Source organism: Sebastes umbrosus, chromosome 14 (genome assembly GCF_015220745.1).
Source record: "Sebastes umbrosus isolate fSebUmb1 chromosome 14, fSebUmb1.pri, whole genome shotgun sequence".
Classification (NCBI taxonomy): Eukaryota; Metazoa; Chordata; class Actinopteri; order Perciformes; family Sebastidae; genus Sebastes; species Sebastes umbrosus.
In genome coordinates, this window is record NC_051282.1 from 12503663 (window position 1) to 12520268 (window position 16606).

The 16606-nt window shown below is 41.2% G+C and overlaps 2 protein-coding genes across 4 annotated transcripts; both read left to right on the forward strand.

The window, feature by feature from the left end:
- The first annotated feature begins 208 nt into the window (after positions 1–208).
- hmgxb4a (HMG box domain containing 4a) lies at positions 209–10859 on the forward strand. Of its 3 annotated transcripts, none has more exons than XM_037791927.1 (13): positions 209–306; positions 2873–2970; positions 3212–3348; positions 3503–3578; positions 3677–4255; positions 5526–5729; positions 5920–6095; positions 7960–8044; positions 8154–8218; positions 8331–8427; positions 8555–8718; positions 9898–10020; positions 10158–10859. In XM_037791927.1, exons 2-13 carry the CDS (start codon positions 2934–2936, stop codon positions 10200–10202), a joined length of 1788 nt encoding a protein of 595 aa, XP_037647855.1. In that variant the 5' UTR covers positions 209–306; positions 2873–2933; the 3' UTR covers positions 10203–10859. The 3 variants fall into 3 exon arrangements, with proteins under 3 accessions (XP_037647855.1, XP_037647858.1, XP_037647857.1); XM_037791929.1 differs by lacking the exon at positions 209–306 and adding an exon at positions 331–523; XM_037791930.1 differs by lacking the exon at positions 2873–2970 and having other exon boundaries at positions 287–306.
- Positions 10860–11929: 1070 nt separating this feature from the next.
- si:dkeyp-69e1.8 (uncharacterized protein LOC100001340 homolog) lies at positions 11930–15500 on the forward strand. Its single transcript, XM_037793613.1, has 3 exons — positions 11930–12108; positions 13229–13380; positions 14430–15500. The coding sequence occupies exons 1-3, from the start codon at positions 12081–12083 to the stop codon at positions 15285–15287; spliced, it is 1038 nt and encodes a 345-aa protein (XP_037649541.1). The 5' UTR covers positions 11930–12080; the 3' UTR covers positions 15288–15500.
- Positions 15501–16606: the final 1106 nt, after the last annotated feature.

The window sequence follows — 16606 nt, forward strand, 5'->3', positions numbered from 1 at the left end:
AATAAAATAAATAGTTACAATTTAAAAATTAAAAACATTATTCAATATTTCAATATCAACATATGAAATGAGGGGAGCCCCTTGTTGTCATTTTGCAGAGCAGGATACAGAGCTTTAGAGAATGCAATGCTAATATGACTACTTTTTCACCCAACGCTGATTGGCTGCGTTACCTAAGCCCCTCCTCCTACGTCGACGCTGATTGGCTGCGTTACCTAAGCCCCTCCCCCTACGTCGACACGTATTGTTGCCTTGCCGATAATAAAAGATGGCGACCGGACCCGCGTAAATTGGAGATCCGTAGAGGTAGTACAATTTAATAAAATACATCATTCCCTCTCTTCCTGGTGTTTATAAACAACACACGCTATCACCCCCGAAGGAGATGAAAGCATAAGCAGAGTTAAATGCATGTTCTCCTCATTGTTTTATGCACTTGAGGCGACCGCGGCCTAGCTGTGGGTGTGAAGCCTCGGGCTTTCCTGAGTCGCTTTCACCGGCAAGCTGAGGGCATGCTGTAAAGGTTGAGTAACGTTAAGCTAAAGGAGTGAATGAGAGAGGGGGTGTGTTTGTGTATCTTTATGAAAGTAGGCGGGAGTTTGTTTAGCTAGCATTTTTGTGTACTCTTGTTGTAGGTGCCAGACCACGTCGTTATTGTAATATAACTTTAGTTTTTGGTAAAGAAGAAGAAGCAGCCATTCACTGACCCATCTTTAGAGTGGCGTTGTCTAGGTTACCTGCTCCATCCAGGGATGCTGGGACAGCTCAGTGCAGGACCAAGCACCAATAGATAGATAGATAGATAGATAGATAGATAGTAACTGTATTGATCCCGAGGGAAGTTTAAGTTTCCAGCATCACAGTTCCATAGTGCAAAACATGTTAGTAAAAAGGCAGTAAAAAAGTTAGTAGTGCAAAGTACAAAAAAAATAGACCAGATATAAAAATACAAGGAGATGAAGAAAACTGTTAACACTGAATATAGTGCAGGGTAACAGCTGTGATACACGACTATTAAAAAGTGCAGAAGAGACTGTTAAAAATGAGTGTAGTGCAGGGTAACTCCAGTAGCTTAGTGTAAAGTGCACTGTGTACATTATTATCTGTCCTGCAGACCGTCCACCTTTGTCCCCCCCCCTCCCTAGAGAGGTGTTGTACAGTTTGATGGCTCGGGGGACAAAGGATTTCCTGAGTCTGTCTGTGGAGCACTTGGGTTGTAGCAACCCAGTAACCTATTTAGGTGTTATTACCTTTGTTGATATCGAGGTAACATTACAAGATGCCATATAGGAAGGCATACCTGTACAGGGGGACAGGTTACAAAAGCTTTACCAGAGGGAGACTTTTTGGATCCATTGACTGGATGCCTTATAGGTCCCATATTATAAAAAAGTGAGATTTTCATGTTTTTTTTTAATTATAAAGCAGGTTTAAGTCGTATATAAATACTGTGAAAGTATCAAAAACACTCAATCCACAGGGAAATACACACAGCCCGTATTCATAAACTCTGCATTTGAAACAAGCTGTCATTATTGTAATATAACTTTAGTTTTTGGTAAAGAAAAGGCATCCGTCTGGGCGGCTGTGGCTCAGAGGGTAGAGCAGGTTGTCCACCAATCGGAAGGTCGGTGGTTCGATCCCCGGCTGCTCCGGGTCACATGTCGATGTGTCCTTGAGCAAGACACTTAACCCCAAATTGCTCCCGGAGGCATAGCCATCGGTGTGTGAATGAGTATTTAGATTAAATCCTGATGGGCAAAGTTGGCACCTTAGTAGCCTCTGCCATCAGTGTATGAATGTGTGTGTGAATGGGTGAATACTGACATATAGTGTAAAGCGCTTTGAGTGGTCGGAAGACTAGAAAAGCCCTATATAAGTCCAAGTCCATTTACCATCCATTCACTGAGCACTAACCCATCTTTAAAGTAGCGTTGTCTAGGTTACCTGCTCCAGTGATGCTGGGACAGCTCAGTGCAGGACAAAGCACCAATAGTTGTAGCAACCCAGTAACCTTTTTAGGTGTTATTACCTTTGTTGATGTCCAGGTAACATTACAAGATGCGATATATGAAGGCATACCTGTACATGTCTAAGTTTTCCACTTTGTTATTGTGAAGCGTTAAACTGCTCAGATTAGTTTTTGTTTGTTTGTTTGTTTATTTAAATCCCCATTAGCTTTTGCATAGCAGCAGCTATTCTTCCTGGGGACCACATAGTTTACATGTTGACAATACAAAAATACACATTCACAGTACTCATTATACGCTAACATAACACATCGTAATACACGTCAACTGTAAATAAAACAATAACAACTGACAGAAAGAAAATAGAAAGGGTCCGACTGAATCTATCATGATCTAACAGATGTATATCATCATTTAACATGGAATGACCTTAATACCCTTACACACCCAAGAATACTTATTAATTACTAAAGTTTCTTGTTAAGTAATGCTCTTAGTGTTTTTTTAAAACCATATATATGATTTTGTTGTGTAATATGATTTGGGAGTGAATTCCATTCTTGCATTGCTCTGTATATTGCTGTACTTTGACCTGATTTGGTTTTGGATCTTGGTAAAGTAAAACAACCTGCAGCAGCATGCCTTGTGGAATAATTGTGTGTATCTGTACTAAAGGATAGTTTTTTGTAAAAAATAAATGGAGTCTTTGTTGTTATGACATTCTTAATGAAAACCATCAATGAATACAGCAATCTATTTCTCACTTCAAACCAAGAGAGACATTTATGCATTTTAAGAACATTTGTTCTCCACCCACAAGAAAGAGCTACACGTGTCCAGAATAGATATTAATACCTTAACTTGCATTTGATTTTTTTTTTTCTTGGTGTTCACTTAAACAGGTCATTATCCTGCCTTATGTTGTCAGTGACATACTGTGACAAATCAACGTGTTGACAAAGGATGGCTTTTGAGGAGATCAAGAATAAAGGAGGAATGGGTAATGTCTGCCTGTAAACTGCATGTAGTTTCACTTTGTTCTTACTGTACAGGCTTATCAAACATGCATTTTTTGCAGTCAGAAACAGAATGATAAGTGAAGTGTAACTGAATTGAGTGCTAGTTTACACAAGGAACGTAGAACATTTCAAGAGACGAAGATGTGACAAGATTTGATCAAATCTATACTTTTAAATTAAAGATTATAAAACTCATATTATTTATTATTTTATTTATTCTAGATGCTGGAATGGAAGGAGACAGAGGCCTTGTAGCTGGTCGTAGCCAGAGAGAGAAAAGGAGGTCGTACAAGGATCTGTTAAGGGAGGAGGAGGAGATTGCTGCTCAGGTCCGAAAGTCTTCCAAGAAACGACCCAAGGTAAGTTATTTGTCCACATTAACTTGACCTCATGGTTTAATATCACAGAAAACTTTTAAGATATGCCACTAGTTACTGTGTTATAGCACATTTTAATATTTTGAACCAATTTTTTCTATGAATTGGTAAAAGCATTTGTGTCATTCCAAATCAGGACTCAGAACTGTTCATGCTTGGAGGGGACTCGCACAAAAAGAAGAAGAAACATAGTGATGACTACTATCACAGAGGTGAGAGATTGATGTATTGTAATAATCTTTTAATTTCACAAAGAATGACTTTTCAACTGTATTTACTTTTTTCTTTTCCTTTATTGTCCCTGTACCAGACCATGACGGTTCAGGTCCACCTCCCCACAAGAAAAAGCACAAGTCTGCAGACCGCTCCCCTCTCTCGTCCCCCTCATCCTCCCACCCAACAGACACAGCGATGGGCCTCCTGCAGGCTATCACCTCTCCACTGGCCACAGGTTCAGACCCCAGCCCCCACTTGCACAAGAAACCCTCCTACCCACCCTTCTCCTCGCACTCCTCCAAGGACCGCAAACGCGAGAGCAACAGTGGTGGAAGCAAAGGGAGCCATTCCTTCTCTCACTCACGCCCCGTGTCTTCATCGTCGTCTTCCTCAAAGAAGCACTCCTCTTCCTCAAAGTCGTCTCTATTCCACGGTGGAGCTCCCAAAGAGGAACCCTTGACGTTACGTGAGGCTGACGGGCTGAAGATGAAGCTCATCATGTCGCCAGAGAAGGAGGAAGGAGAGAGCTTCCCGTTCACGCCCCACTCATCCAAAGGAGGTGGAAAGAAAGAGAAGGATAGAGACAGGATGCAGCACTCAAAGTCGCCCAAGAAGAAACTACAGCAGAGTCGAGATCCACTGCCTGTAGTGGGGAAAGAGGTGGAGGTGGAAGGTAAGATAACCCTAAATTATGTTCCAAGTTATGTTATCTTTGTCTTAGTACGGCTTCTCCGAGCTGCACGTAGAGCTGGGCAATATGACGATATATATCGTCGTAAAATTAATTAATTAATTAGTTGATTTAAATAAATTGCTAAGTGTATAAGGTCTTAGAACATTGTGATAGAAGTATATGATGGTCATCCCCATGCTCATTTATGTCTTATAAGTTGTTGCAGCAATTTTTGGGTTGATACCATTTGTTACACAGATTTGGTGCTAAATTTGACCAATTTTAACACTCGAAAATTGATTACAAAAATGTTCAAAAATACCACATTAAGAGACCAAGACCTTGAGGAACACCATAGAAAAAGTCATGTTGTGATTTGGTATCAAACACTGTTGACATTTGGATATTTTTGCAAGAATTGCATTTTTCTGCACTTCTGTTCTGGGAACTGCTCAGAAACCCCCTTATTGTGAATCCAGCTAGGAAAACCATCCATCCTCTGAATGCTCTAGGTCTCTAGTTTGTGGCTATAAAGTTTCATGTGGCTGTGATTATCCTAGAGGTCACCACAGGTAATTTTATACAGTGATGTCAAAAACTTGTGACTACACCGGTGTTACCGGTTACACCAGACATTTTACAAGAAAAGGTGACGCTCAATATATGTAGAGCGCTTACTCTGATCTTTAACGTTGGAGGTCTGTGTGTCTGGCCTCTCCAGTCGATCTTTCCTCCGCACGGCGATTGCACTCGATAACGTTAAGGTTCCCTTCTAGCACTGGGTTTAAATCTGAAATATTGCCAAATAGGCGCTTTTGCTTTTCGTTTTGACACCAAATCCTTCTTCATCGTCTTGTCTGTTAACTCTGTCTTGTTGTCCCATGTGTGTGAAATCTGACTCCTGCTGGAGCAGACACTTTCACTTTCGGATTGTAGCGTCCGTCGTCCGGCTATTTAATGATAACACGGCGCTGATACGCAAAAATAAACTGAATACGTTTTATTTCTATTAAAAAAAGCAAAACAATGGTGGGGACGGTGGGCAAGTAATGTAATCGGTGTATGCCTGAACACTGTGTAACACCAGTAACATTGACTACCGCGGCAAGCCTACTAATGAGCTGTATTGGCACAGATATTGCTGCTGTAGATATTATTGGTCCAACTGTAGTCTCAATGTACCATACCACCTTGAAATATTTAGCCCCCCTTGTTTTGTTTTGTTTGGTTTTGTTTATTAATATTTATTGCTGTGTTCTCTGTTATACAGGCCATTATGGAGGTGGCATGGGAGATGATAGCTCTTCATCTGGGGGTGAACTGGAGGCGGGTGAACTGGTTATAGACGATTCATACACACACCTGACAAAAAAGAAGAAAAAGAGCAAAAAAAGCAAGAAGAAGAAAGACAAAGAAAAAGACAGAGACAAGGATAAAAGTGGGAAGGACAAGAAGCACAGCAAAGGATTTGGAGGTGAGTTTAGTATTTGTTAAATATATATAACAAAAGCCGTCTTGGTGCAACTGAGTGGCGTTCTTTTGCTATGTTTGTTTATGTTAACACATTTTTTAATGACATCTGTAAGAAATAATTGCAAAACAATTGATGTGTCACTACAATACTTGTCATTACCATCGATTTATCCTTGTATGACATTCGTCAGACTCTTCGCGGGTCCACAGCCACTCCCATCCAACTGTCACTCACAGCGCCGTCGGTCCAATGTATGCCATGGGCACGCCCGTCCCTCCACACCACCATCAAGGCAATGATGGAGTGATAGAGAAGAAGAAGAAGAAAGAGGAGAAAGATCGGGAAAAGCATGAGAAGGGAAAAAAGGTAAGATACTGTTCAGTGATATTTCTTGTTGGGTTGGTTGTTAAAGTTGCAAAACAACTGGAAATTTAGCTTTGAATACCAAAAATCTCAAGCATCGTTGACAAGAAATCAACAACAATGCTGAACCACCTGCAGATACTGCTTCTAGGCCTCACATAAACAGCTGCCTTGTTTTTAGCTAACTTATACGCTTATACAAAAAAAACTGTTGAATCCCCCCTCCAGCCAGTGTTACTTTCTTTTTTTCGGTCCTTTCTCAAATAGAGAAAGGGGTTGTGGTTAATAGTCAGATGTAATTCATTACCATGGCAACCAGATTGCATCAGTAGCTTGGAAAACCGCTATCTATATACCACTGAATTTGATGAATATACTGTTTATCAGACCACAGATGAGACAAGAATTAGCACACTCACTCCTTTACCGTCTCTTCCGGCGTGGCGGCTGTCTGTCTGCTGCTGCACCAAAGAGCTCCACCGCCGCACACCGGCCACAGCGCACCACAGGACAGATAGACATGTTGCAGAGCACCGACGTTTCGGGATGTTTTGGACATACACTGTCCACTAGCACCAACACCGCCCGCTCCCCGGCGTCCGGACCTGTTGGTGGCCGTGTGCTGGTGGACGAGGCAAACCTCTAAAACATCCAGAAACTAAATTTCTGACAGGACAACATGCATATGATCCGTCCTGCGGTGCGCTGTGGCCGGACACAACATCGGTGTGCAGCATTGGCTGCTTTCCCTTAATTTATCTCCAGCAAGAGGAGACGGTAAAGAAGAGAGCAAGAGAGAGAGACGTCAAAAAATGTTTTTATTTACTTTTGTCAAACTTCATTAAGCAAAATGTCCCCCAACCATGTGCCGTCCTTTTTTTTTTCTTTTTTTTAACACCTCCGGGCTACTCCTGGTAACCGTGGTAACCCTGTGTTTCAAGTCACAACGCTATGAATTATGGCTAATTCCCTCAGGCAAAGTCTGCAGAACTGTGGAGTTACAGGAATTGTTCATAAATGGCTCAAAATGTCTGCGAGAGAGCCCTCCATTACTTGACGATTTGACAGTGGGACAGCCCTATACCCTCACGGACGGTCTGTGTGGACATTGGGATTGGGATTGGGCCAGTGTGTTGTGCTAATTCTGCTGGTCGTGTCATCCACTGCCTTGATTGCACCCGGTCACCGCACACACAAGTGCCATTGTGAAAATAAACCACACAGACTACAACGTGTCTCTCTGCAGAGCACCGTCACTTCACAAGACACGGAAAACCTCTGTTGGTCTGGAGGAGCTGCAGCATTTATTTCTGCACCCACGTCCACTGTACATTCACTAGATATTCTCAGAGCTAAACTAACTCTTCTGCAGTGTGGAGTGAGCGCACGTTCACGTCTAGAGGTGGAGCGAGCTGAGCGAGAACGCGCGCTCTGTCTGAGTGAAGGCGAGCAGGCAGAGGAGGAGAGGCAGCGGCCACACGCGAACATGCATATGCAAGCGCACGTGTCCCGACCCACTACATTTATGCGCGTACAAAGTTACAAACAGTCCCTTTAAAACCGTTGTGTGTTGCGGTTAACGGGGCTAGGGTTAGGGCTCTGGGGGGTTGAACCCTAACCCTAGAGACGGGGGGCTCCAGATCCGAATTTTGCCTAGGGCACCAAAAGGGCTAGAGCCGGCCCTGCAGGTGGGTCCCATGCCACTGATTGCACTCCTCAGGTCTGCAGGCCTGGAGAGAGAAAGCACAGACACAGCAGAGGATCCAAACACAGAGGAGCCAAAATACACTGGAGGGGGGCTTTAAATGCTTTTTTCATTGTGCGTCTGTTTCTTGCATTATTAGCTAATTCCTTTGTCCTCTCTTAGCCCAAGAAGAAGAACATCATAACAGCATATCAGGTGTTTTGTAAGGAGTACAGGGTCAACATAAATGCAGAACAGCCAGGACTAGGTGGGTGATATTATGACATATAGTGTAATGACACTGATTGGCATATTGTCCTTTCAAATATCACTAAAATACACATTTTAAACAATATGTTTGTATGTTTAACCTGCAGTCTTTGGTGCGCTAAGCAAAAAGTTGGCCGAAGTTTGGAAGGCGATGCCGGAGAAAGACAAATTGGTAAGATTTTGTCCTTATTTGTAATTGATATTGAAAACTCTTTTGAACATCACTGTTGTGCTTGCAGTTGTGGTGCACTTAAAGTCCTGTGTTCTCTGTTTGCTCTGTGCAGATTTGGAGGCAGAAAGCTCAGTATCTGCAGCACAAACAGAACAAAGCTGAGGCCACCACAGTCAAACACAAGAGTGTCACTGAGGGCAAAAGCAAAGGTATCGTTGACTCTAACATGAAAGTTTCCAACTGATTGATAAGGAAGTTTTACCCTTTTCTCACTGTTTGTCCTCTCGCTGTCAGTTCTAATAACTGTTGTCTTTAAATTGTGTTTGGTCATGAAAGCTGTAGGAACGGGAACAGGGATGGTGTCACCGAACAGAGCGCCGTGCACTATGTCACTATCCCCAGCACGAATCCCAGATGTTGATCCCATCGATGCAGCAGCTCACCTGCAGCTATTAGGAGAGTCCCTGTCCCTGATTGGGCATCGGCTACAGGAAACAGAGGTACGTTTCCCCATCCGTACATGCACGTATTGTGTTTGCAGTGGATTTAACCTATAACCTCTATACAAACAATTAAACCTAAAGACAGCAGACCAGATTAGTAGATTAATAAATATCAAAAACAGACATAGGCTGTGATCGAAAAGTCTTTTTTTCTTAGATAAGTTCCTAACGGAATGAAATGACCCGTAAGTAACTGTTTGAATTCCCTAAATGCTAAGGAAAGATTGCTTCAGTGCTTCCTTTCTTATCTCCTTTAGCATAGGATACACTGGGCCATCCTTTACTAAAGGAAAGGAGATAATGCCACCCCGCAATTCCTTGCGACCAGGACATTTAAACGCTTTAACGCTTTTGCATAATGTTTTCACACAGTCATATTCTAATGGGATTCATGGTGATAAATATGAGTGGATAGTGACAACCATTTCGTTTCACTTTATTTTTAATTATTTATTTCAAACATGTAAAACAAAACAAGAATGACAAAATAAAATGAACAGTAAACATATAGCTAACTGTCAATAAACAAAAGAGTAGGAGGAAGTACAGCCTGCATATGGTCCCCTTCTACATAACTCAAACAATCTACTCAATATTTTTCATATATTCCTTATTCATTTCAAATCCAACCTTGGGAATGAAGTGATATTTTTCGCTGGCTGTCCACGTTAGGTCCGATAATCCTTTATTACATGTTGATGTGGAGTGTTACAGCAGCAGAAGGAGCTGTAGTTTCAGGTAAGCCTGTCACTGAAAGAGCTATTTAACAACGCATGGGGTGAACATACGCCTTTTGTTGTTCATCTTCGAAACATTGTAGTTTCACCACAGCAGACCCACTTCACTAAAATCCGTTGCATAGTTTTTTACAGAGTGTAGTGTAAGGGCAATCGGATTCTCTTAACACCACGGTTGTCTTTTCCTAAGTCCTTATGAATCCTCCTTCACATCTTTCCTTGACCTCATGACGTTTTCCATCGAGGTCAAGGAAAAGTGGTTAGAAAAAGACATTAGGACGTCATTTTTTGACTTTTCAACCGCAGCCATAATAAAAAAAGAAGCTTTACTTTCCACTTAAGAGAGCACCCCATTTTCTATTTGGAGTATAACGCAGAGCTGTTTCATAACTATGCAGTGGAATAAGTGAGTCACGTGTCTGATGTTTCTTTGTGTTAGGGGATGGTGGCCGTGTCCGGGAGTCTGTCTGTACTGCTGGACTCCATCTTGTGTGCGCTGGGACCGCTGACCTGTCTCACAGCACAGATACCACAGTTAAACGGATGTCCTCGAAACGTCCTGGTAAAGTATTAGCATTTAGAAATGTATGAATTAAATTACTGCGGGTGTTTTCAGATGGACTGCTTTTTTCTATACATTCAGGTGTTATGCATCTTTATTGCAGTTTTCTAACAAAGCTCTCTCTCTCTCTTTGTCAGTCGAATACGTTGGACAACATTGCCTACATCATGCCTGGGCTGTGAGTAAAGGATGATAATCAAAGTGGAGTGATTTGGCATCAGAAGTCAACAGATTTGACGGGAGTGGTCCTTTCACAGGAGTGACCCTTGGACTTTAATTTAAGCCACTTGCTTGGCATCCGAAAACTTGGCTATTTCTAGCGTCAACATGTTTTTAAAGTGTATTTTTTTAAAAACCTTGCTCTCTTAATTTTCTAATTGTTATATTTTTAAATGAAACATTTTACTGAACACGGGGATCTTTCTTGGCATGTCAGCGTAGTTTTAATGTTACTGTGCAGGGTGTTGTATGAATGAGCGTATGTGTGCATTTGTTTAGCTGTGAATAGGGTCTGACTGTTGAGTGTTCTGTACATGTCGACGTATTTGATTATTTTTTACTGAACTGTACAGGAACATGTAAGTCATTTGGTCATCATCAACATAATATATTTGACAGGTGCTTAGTTTTTCTTTTACCATGTAAAAAGTGCTGTCATGCCTTGCTGTTTTATACATTTGATATTTTACTGTGCATACATACAGCATTTAGATTTTGACTGCTCTGTAGAAAAGTGATAGAAAAACACCTTTAGGTGCCACCTTGTTTTAATTGGGAGCAAACAAATCATTGTCGGACATTTAATGAAATGGCAACATTAAAACTGTTCCCAAATTCAACTTCTTTTCTTCTTTGTTTTTGAGTCAAATGTCTGGAGGACTTTTGGATTAATTGCTATGATGTGATTGTGAGCATGGTGGTGTTAGCATTTAGCTCATAAAGCACCACTGTGCCTAAGTACAGCTAAAAGAGCAGCTAGCATGTAGACTTTTGTTTTATTGACTAACAGATTAGGTTGGGCTGGCCCATACAGGTAAATAATAAATAATATGCTTGACTATTTGTATTAAACCATGGAAGTCATATTAACACACTTCATCAAAATATACCATAAAGTCTTAATGCACTATTATTCAGTGTTTTTGCTCCGGCTGGTGGGCGGTGCTTGGTATTTCCTCCACTGATCTCAACATGGCTGCCGGGTCACAAACTTTCTAATTTTACAGCTAAACAGTACACTACAAGATGATTCTGAAAACATTTTCCGTGAGAAATAGGCATTACAGTAACAGAATATAGATTCATATTTGATCAGCGCTGCCTAGTTTGACTGTTCGATCGGAGTTTGCGAGTGATTGACAGCTGCTCAGAGACGGCAAGGCTCCAGCTCGGCTCTGATTGGTTGTTATCCTCCGGTCTGAGAAATCTTGAAGATGCCATTATGAGCACCGGAGGACACAGAGGAACATGATTTTTCTTTCAGATAACCTGTCTCATGCTACTGTCAGGATATAGTGACTGTAAAAAATAACTTATATCTTTATCCTGTTTCATCTCTTGATATCATGTCATAACATGATATCCATGCCTAGTGTTACACTCAGTATGCACAGTTAAGCAATATCAGTGGCTGATCAAGCAGCCCTTTTGAAAGTGTGAAGCCAGTGAATGATGTCTTTGTTTCTTGCTCCTATGTCATGCAATCTGATCCCATTATTCCACTCATAAAGCAATATTTGCATACTTTGCATGTCTTGTTTTTTTTAAATTACTTTTTAAAATCATATTTGCTCCATTTCTACCCACTGCAGCTCGTTTATAGGCGCTTTAATAAGTTGTGGGCTGAAATCATGCAAATTCTGTTGAGTCATTTTTTACATGGGACCCTGGAGCCTCGAGGTTTGAGACGCCCTCCTACAACAGATGGAGCCGTGTTCATAGTTCACCTCTGCTGAAGTCAGTCAAGCTGCGACAGCAGGCCGAGCAGAGCACAGGCAGGAACTAGGAAGTGCGATCATCCCTGATTCAACACTAAATACGGCGGTGAAAAGGAGCAGAACATGTCAACATCTGCTGCTGCACAGTCAGGTAGGCTGGATCATTGTTTGTTAAATGCATCTAAAGTGCTGTAATCTGTCAGATTGAGTAGGAGAGAAGTCAGAATAGGAGCGGCTGCCGGTATTTATGCGGTTTGTTTTGAGGTGAAGAAGAGACGGCAGCTGCAAAGGGCGCTGCCCAACATGGGAATGTGAAAGTGCTACTGTCTAGCTACACCGGTCCATGACCACATTCAAATCAGCTGACTAAATAAACAACAGATAGTCTATCACTTTAAAGAGGAGGATATAAGGATTCAAATAATACAGTCATTCCAGTGCATTTGAAAAACTTGTGTACTCCCTGGACAACATATATAGTTAACACTCAGTATACACACATTCTTAAACAATTTACAGTAACTATACCATGATAACCATAATTGTGTTGTTTTCTTTGTGTACTCCCTGGACAACATATACAGTTAACACTCATTATACATACATTCTTAAACAATTTACAGTAGCTATATGGTATAGCTACTGTAAATTGTAGTAACCTCCTCTGGTTATCATGGGATAACCATAATTGTGTTGTTTTTTTTTTGACTCCCTGGACAACATATACAATAAACACTCAGTATATACACATTTTTAAACAATGTACAGTAACTATACCATGATAATTGTGTTTTTTTGTGTACTCCCTGGACAACATATACAGTAAACACTCATTATACATACATTCTTAAACAATTTACAGTAGCTATATGGTATAGCTACTGTAAATTGTAGTAACCTCCTCTGGTTATCATGGGATAACCATAATTGTTGTTTTTTTTGGACTCCCTGGACAACATATACAATAAACACTCAGTATACACACATTTTTAAACAATGTACAGTAACTATACCATGATAATTGTGTTGTTTTTTGTGTACTCCCTGGACAACATATACAGTAAACACTCAGTATACACAAATTTTTAAACGATGTACAGTAGCTATACCATGATAACCATAATTGTGTTGTTTTTTGTGTACTCCCTGGACAACATATACAGTAAACACTCAGTATACACACATTCTTTAACAATGTACAGTAGCTATACCATGATAATTGTGGTGTTTTTTTCTTCTTCTCCTCACTGTTGTGTGTCTCCACCCCCCAGAGCTGAGGCTGGTGGTGCTGGGCCGGACGGGGGCAGGAAAGGGATCAGCAGTCAGCACCATCCTGGGTCTGCATGACTCTCAACAGGGCACAGATGCTGCTGCTGTCACCCAGGAGTGCAGCAAACACAGAGGAGAGGCTGCAGGCAGACAGGTACAAAACATCACACTGCAATGGAAAGAGTCAAGCATAACAGCAAAGCAATATATCATTAAGTTTGGAGACACATTGTCTTTATAGTAACCAGGAATGCACCGATACCAATACTGGATCGGATATCATCACATCCATCATCATAACTAATGAATGGATTGAGCGTTTTGTTTCTTTCACAGTATTTATATAGCACTTAAACCTGCTTTATAATAAAAAAAACTATATGCACATCTCACTTTTTACAATATGGGACCTTTAATGGCCACAGCAGAATAAATGCCAGCTATAAATAGGACCAAAACTTCAGTTGGATATTGTGAAAAGACTTAAAGGGATAGTTTGGGTGTTTTGAAGTGGAGTTATATGAGAAACTTATCCATAGTAGATGTATTATCTACAGTAGATGATGGTCGGCGTGCCCCGTGCATCTAGAAACAGACAGAAGTACCGGCATTGTACAAGCATTACAGTGTTGTGGACGGGGCGGGCAGAAATATGTATTTTAGCCACCGAAAAGAACAGCTCACCTAAAAAATGTATATCCGTGTAAGTGTACCCTATATTTGGAATATTTTCTGATGGCGAACTGAACTGAAAACGTTTCTATACTGTTTTTGTCATCTGAGCCTGCTGGCTTTGGAGATAAGCATAGATAAGTTTCACTTTCAGTTCAGTTCCCTGTCTGAAAGGAGAAGGAACGGGCTGTCTGACAGCAAGATAAAGCGTTGAAAATATTCTAAATATAGCGTACACTTAAACGGATATTATTATTTTTTGGGTGAGCCTTTCTTTTAGGTGGATAAAATACATTTGTCTGCTGTCCCCTTCCACAGCACTGTATTGCTTTAAAATACAGCTTTAAAATTGCTTTGCTTTAAAATAAATATAATCTATACAAAGTCCTACTTGTCCTATGTTCAATTTTATTACAGTAACATATCAATTTGTAGCATTAATGTACTTCAAAAGTAAAAAAAACAACAACACATACGACTTGTGAAAACTCTATTCAATCTTGATTTTATGCCTCTGCCACCTCTCTGTAGGTGGTGGTCGTCTCCAGTCCAGCCTGGTTCGGCTCAGGCTGCGACCCAGAGGAAAGGCAAAGACACATATCCTCCTTCATCGCCTTATCCAGCCCTGGACCACATGCCTTCCTCCTGTGTGTCCCTGTGAACCAGCCAGAAGATGGAGAGGCCAAGGCGCTGGATGTCCTGAAGGAGCTGTTTGGCCCCTCTGCTGTCAGCACAAACACCATCGTACTCTTCACCCACACCGAGGAGCTGGAGGAGGACGAGAAGCTGGAGGAATACCTTGTCACATGGCGCAAGGACCTCCTGGAGCTGGTGGAAAGATGTGGTGACCGCTACCACACCCTGGAGACCCTCAGGGGAGAACCAGAGGAGGGGAAAGCTGTCGAGGAGCTGCTGGAGAAGGTTGAGCAGGCTTTGAGAGAGAGCGGGAGACAACACGTTAGCGGTCATCTGTACCAGGAGGCGGAGGAAAGAGTGAGAGAGAGGCAGGTAGAGATCTTGAGACAGAGAAGAGGAGAGGACCAGGCGTCTCCCACGGACTCACAACCAGAGGAAAATGTCACAGAAGAAGAAATGGAGGCAGTCCGTGCAGAGGCAGAGAGGAGTGTAGGTGACCTGAATGTGGATGTCGATAGTATTTTCCCCTCTACCGGTGTCTCACCTTCTTCTGCTGCTCCCTCTTTTCTCTGGGGCTTGTGGGAGAAGCTGACAGGCTGGATGAGTTGGCTGCCCAGAGTGGTGAGAAGGGAGGCCCTGTTTGGAGCACTGGTCGGCCTGTTTGTGGGAGGGCCGTTTGGAAGTGTGATGGGGGCCACCGTGGGCTCAGTGGCTACTGAGGTGGGGAGAAGAAAGACACAGAAAACTAAATGAGAGGTAATCTCATATTAATGTATTATGCATTAAGTTGCACCTTAAAGTCACTTCACTGTGTTCAGCACACCATTGTATTATTGATATATTGGTTTACCTGCGAGCACCTGTCAAAATAGTATTTATGCTTGACCACTGAGTATGACTGAGCACCAGTACTCCTGTTTTCTATTTCAGAACGGGTACTACTCTCTAATAAAGAATACCATATTATCTAATGGCTTTATTAATGGTTAGTAAATCATGATTCATAGATCAGTATAACCCATTAATAAGAACAATGTTTGGGTTGCCAGGTTAGAAAAATCCCTTTGGCTGGTGTAGTATAACTTGCTCTGCTTAAGTTATAAATGTAAATGAGTAATAAAGTTTTCTTCCACTACAGAAATTCCTTTAAGTCTGCAGATGTAAATGTTATTAATCATGCAATAACACATTTGGCCACGTGGGGGCAGCAGAAACAAGCTGTGAACACAACATTGACATATTAGCATCGTTTAAATACAGATTACAAATTAGCAGTGGTGGAATAATTACTCTTTTAAGAACTTTTAATTTAGCAGTACCACAGTGTAAAAATACTCTGTTACAAGTAAAAGACCTACATTCAAAATCTTACTCAAATAAAAGTACAAGTTTTAGCATAAAAATAGACTTAAGGCTGCAGTTGGTAGAAATGGAGAAAATATGATTAAAAAAAGTTATTTTTGTAAAATGGTCACTATATCCTGACAGAAGTGCATGAGACAGGTAATCTGAAAAAAAATCATGTGCCTCTGTGTCTTCCGGTGCTCCTAATGGCATCTGCAAGAGTTCACAGACTGGAGGAAAACAACCAATCAGAGCTGAGCTGTAGTCTGCAGTCTCTGAGCAGCTGTCAATCACTCGCGAACTCTGATTTATTTATTTATTTATTTATTTAAAAAGGATCCCCATTAGCTGATACCAATAGCACCAGCTAGTCTTCCTGGGGTCCGAAATCATGTAGATTAATTTATCACATACATACTATATACAACATCACATTTGTGTTACACTAATAACACTCAAATTTTCAAACATATATAAATTTCAAATTTCAAATTCATACACAAATCTTCCACAATTTTTTTTTTTTTTTGTTTAGCCTCAAGGCTCATCATCAGGGAAAAAGGAACAAAGAAAACAAAGAAAACCATACATGACCAACACTGGACTATCGATCAGCTGTTTAAGTAATGTATTCGTAGATGGTATTTGAATGTGGATTTGTTAGAGGATTGACGGATGTGAAGAGGGCAGCTATTTCAGTGAGTGATGGCGCGGTAAATGACCGTCTT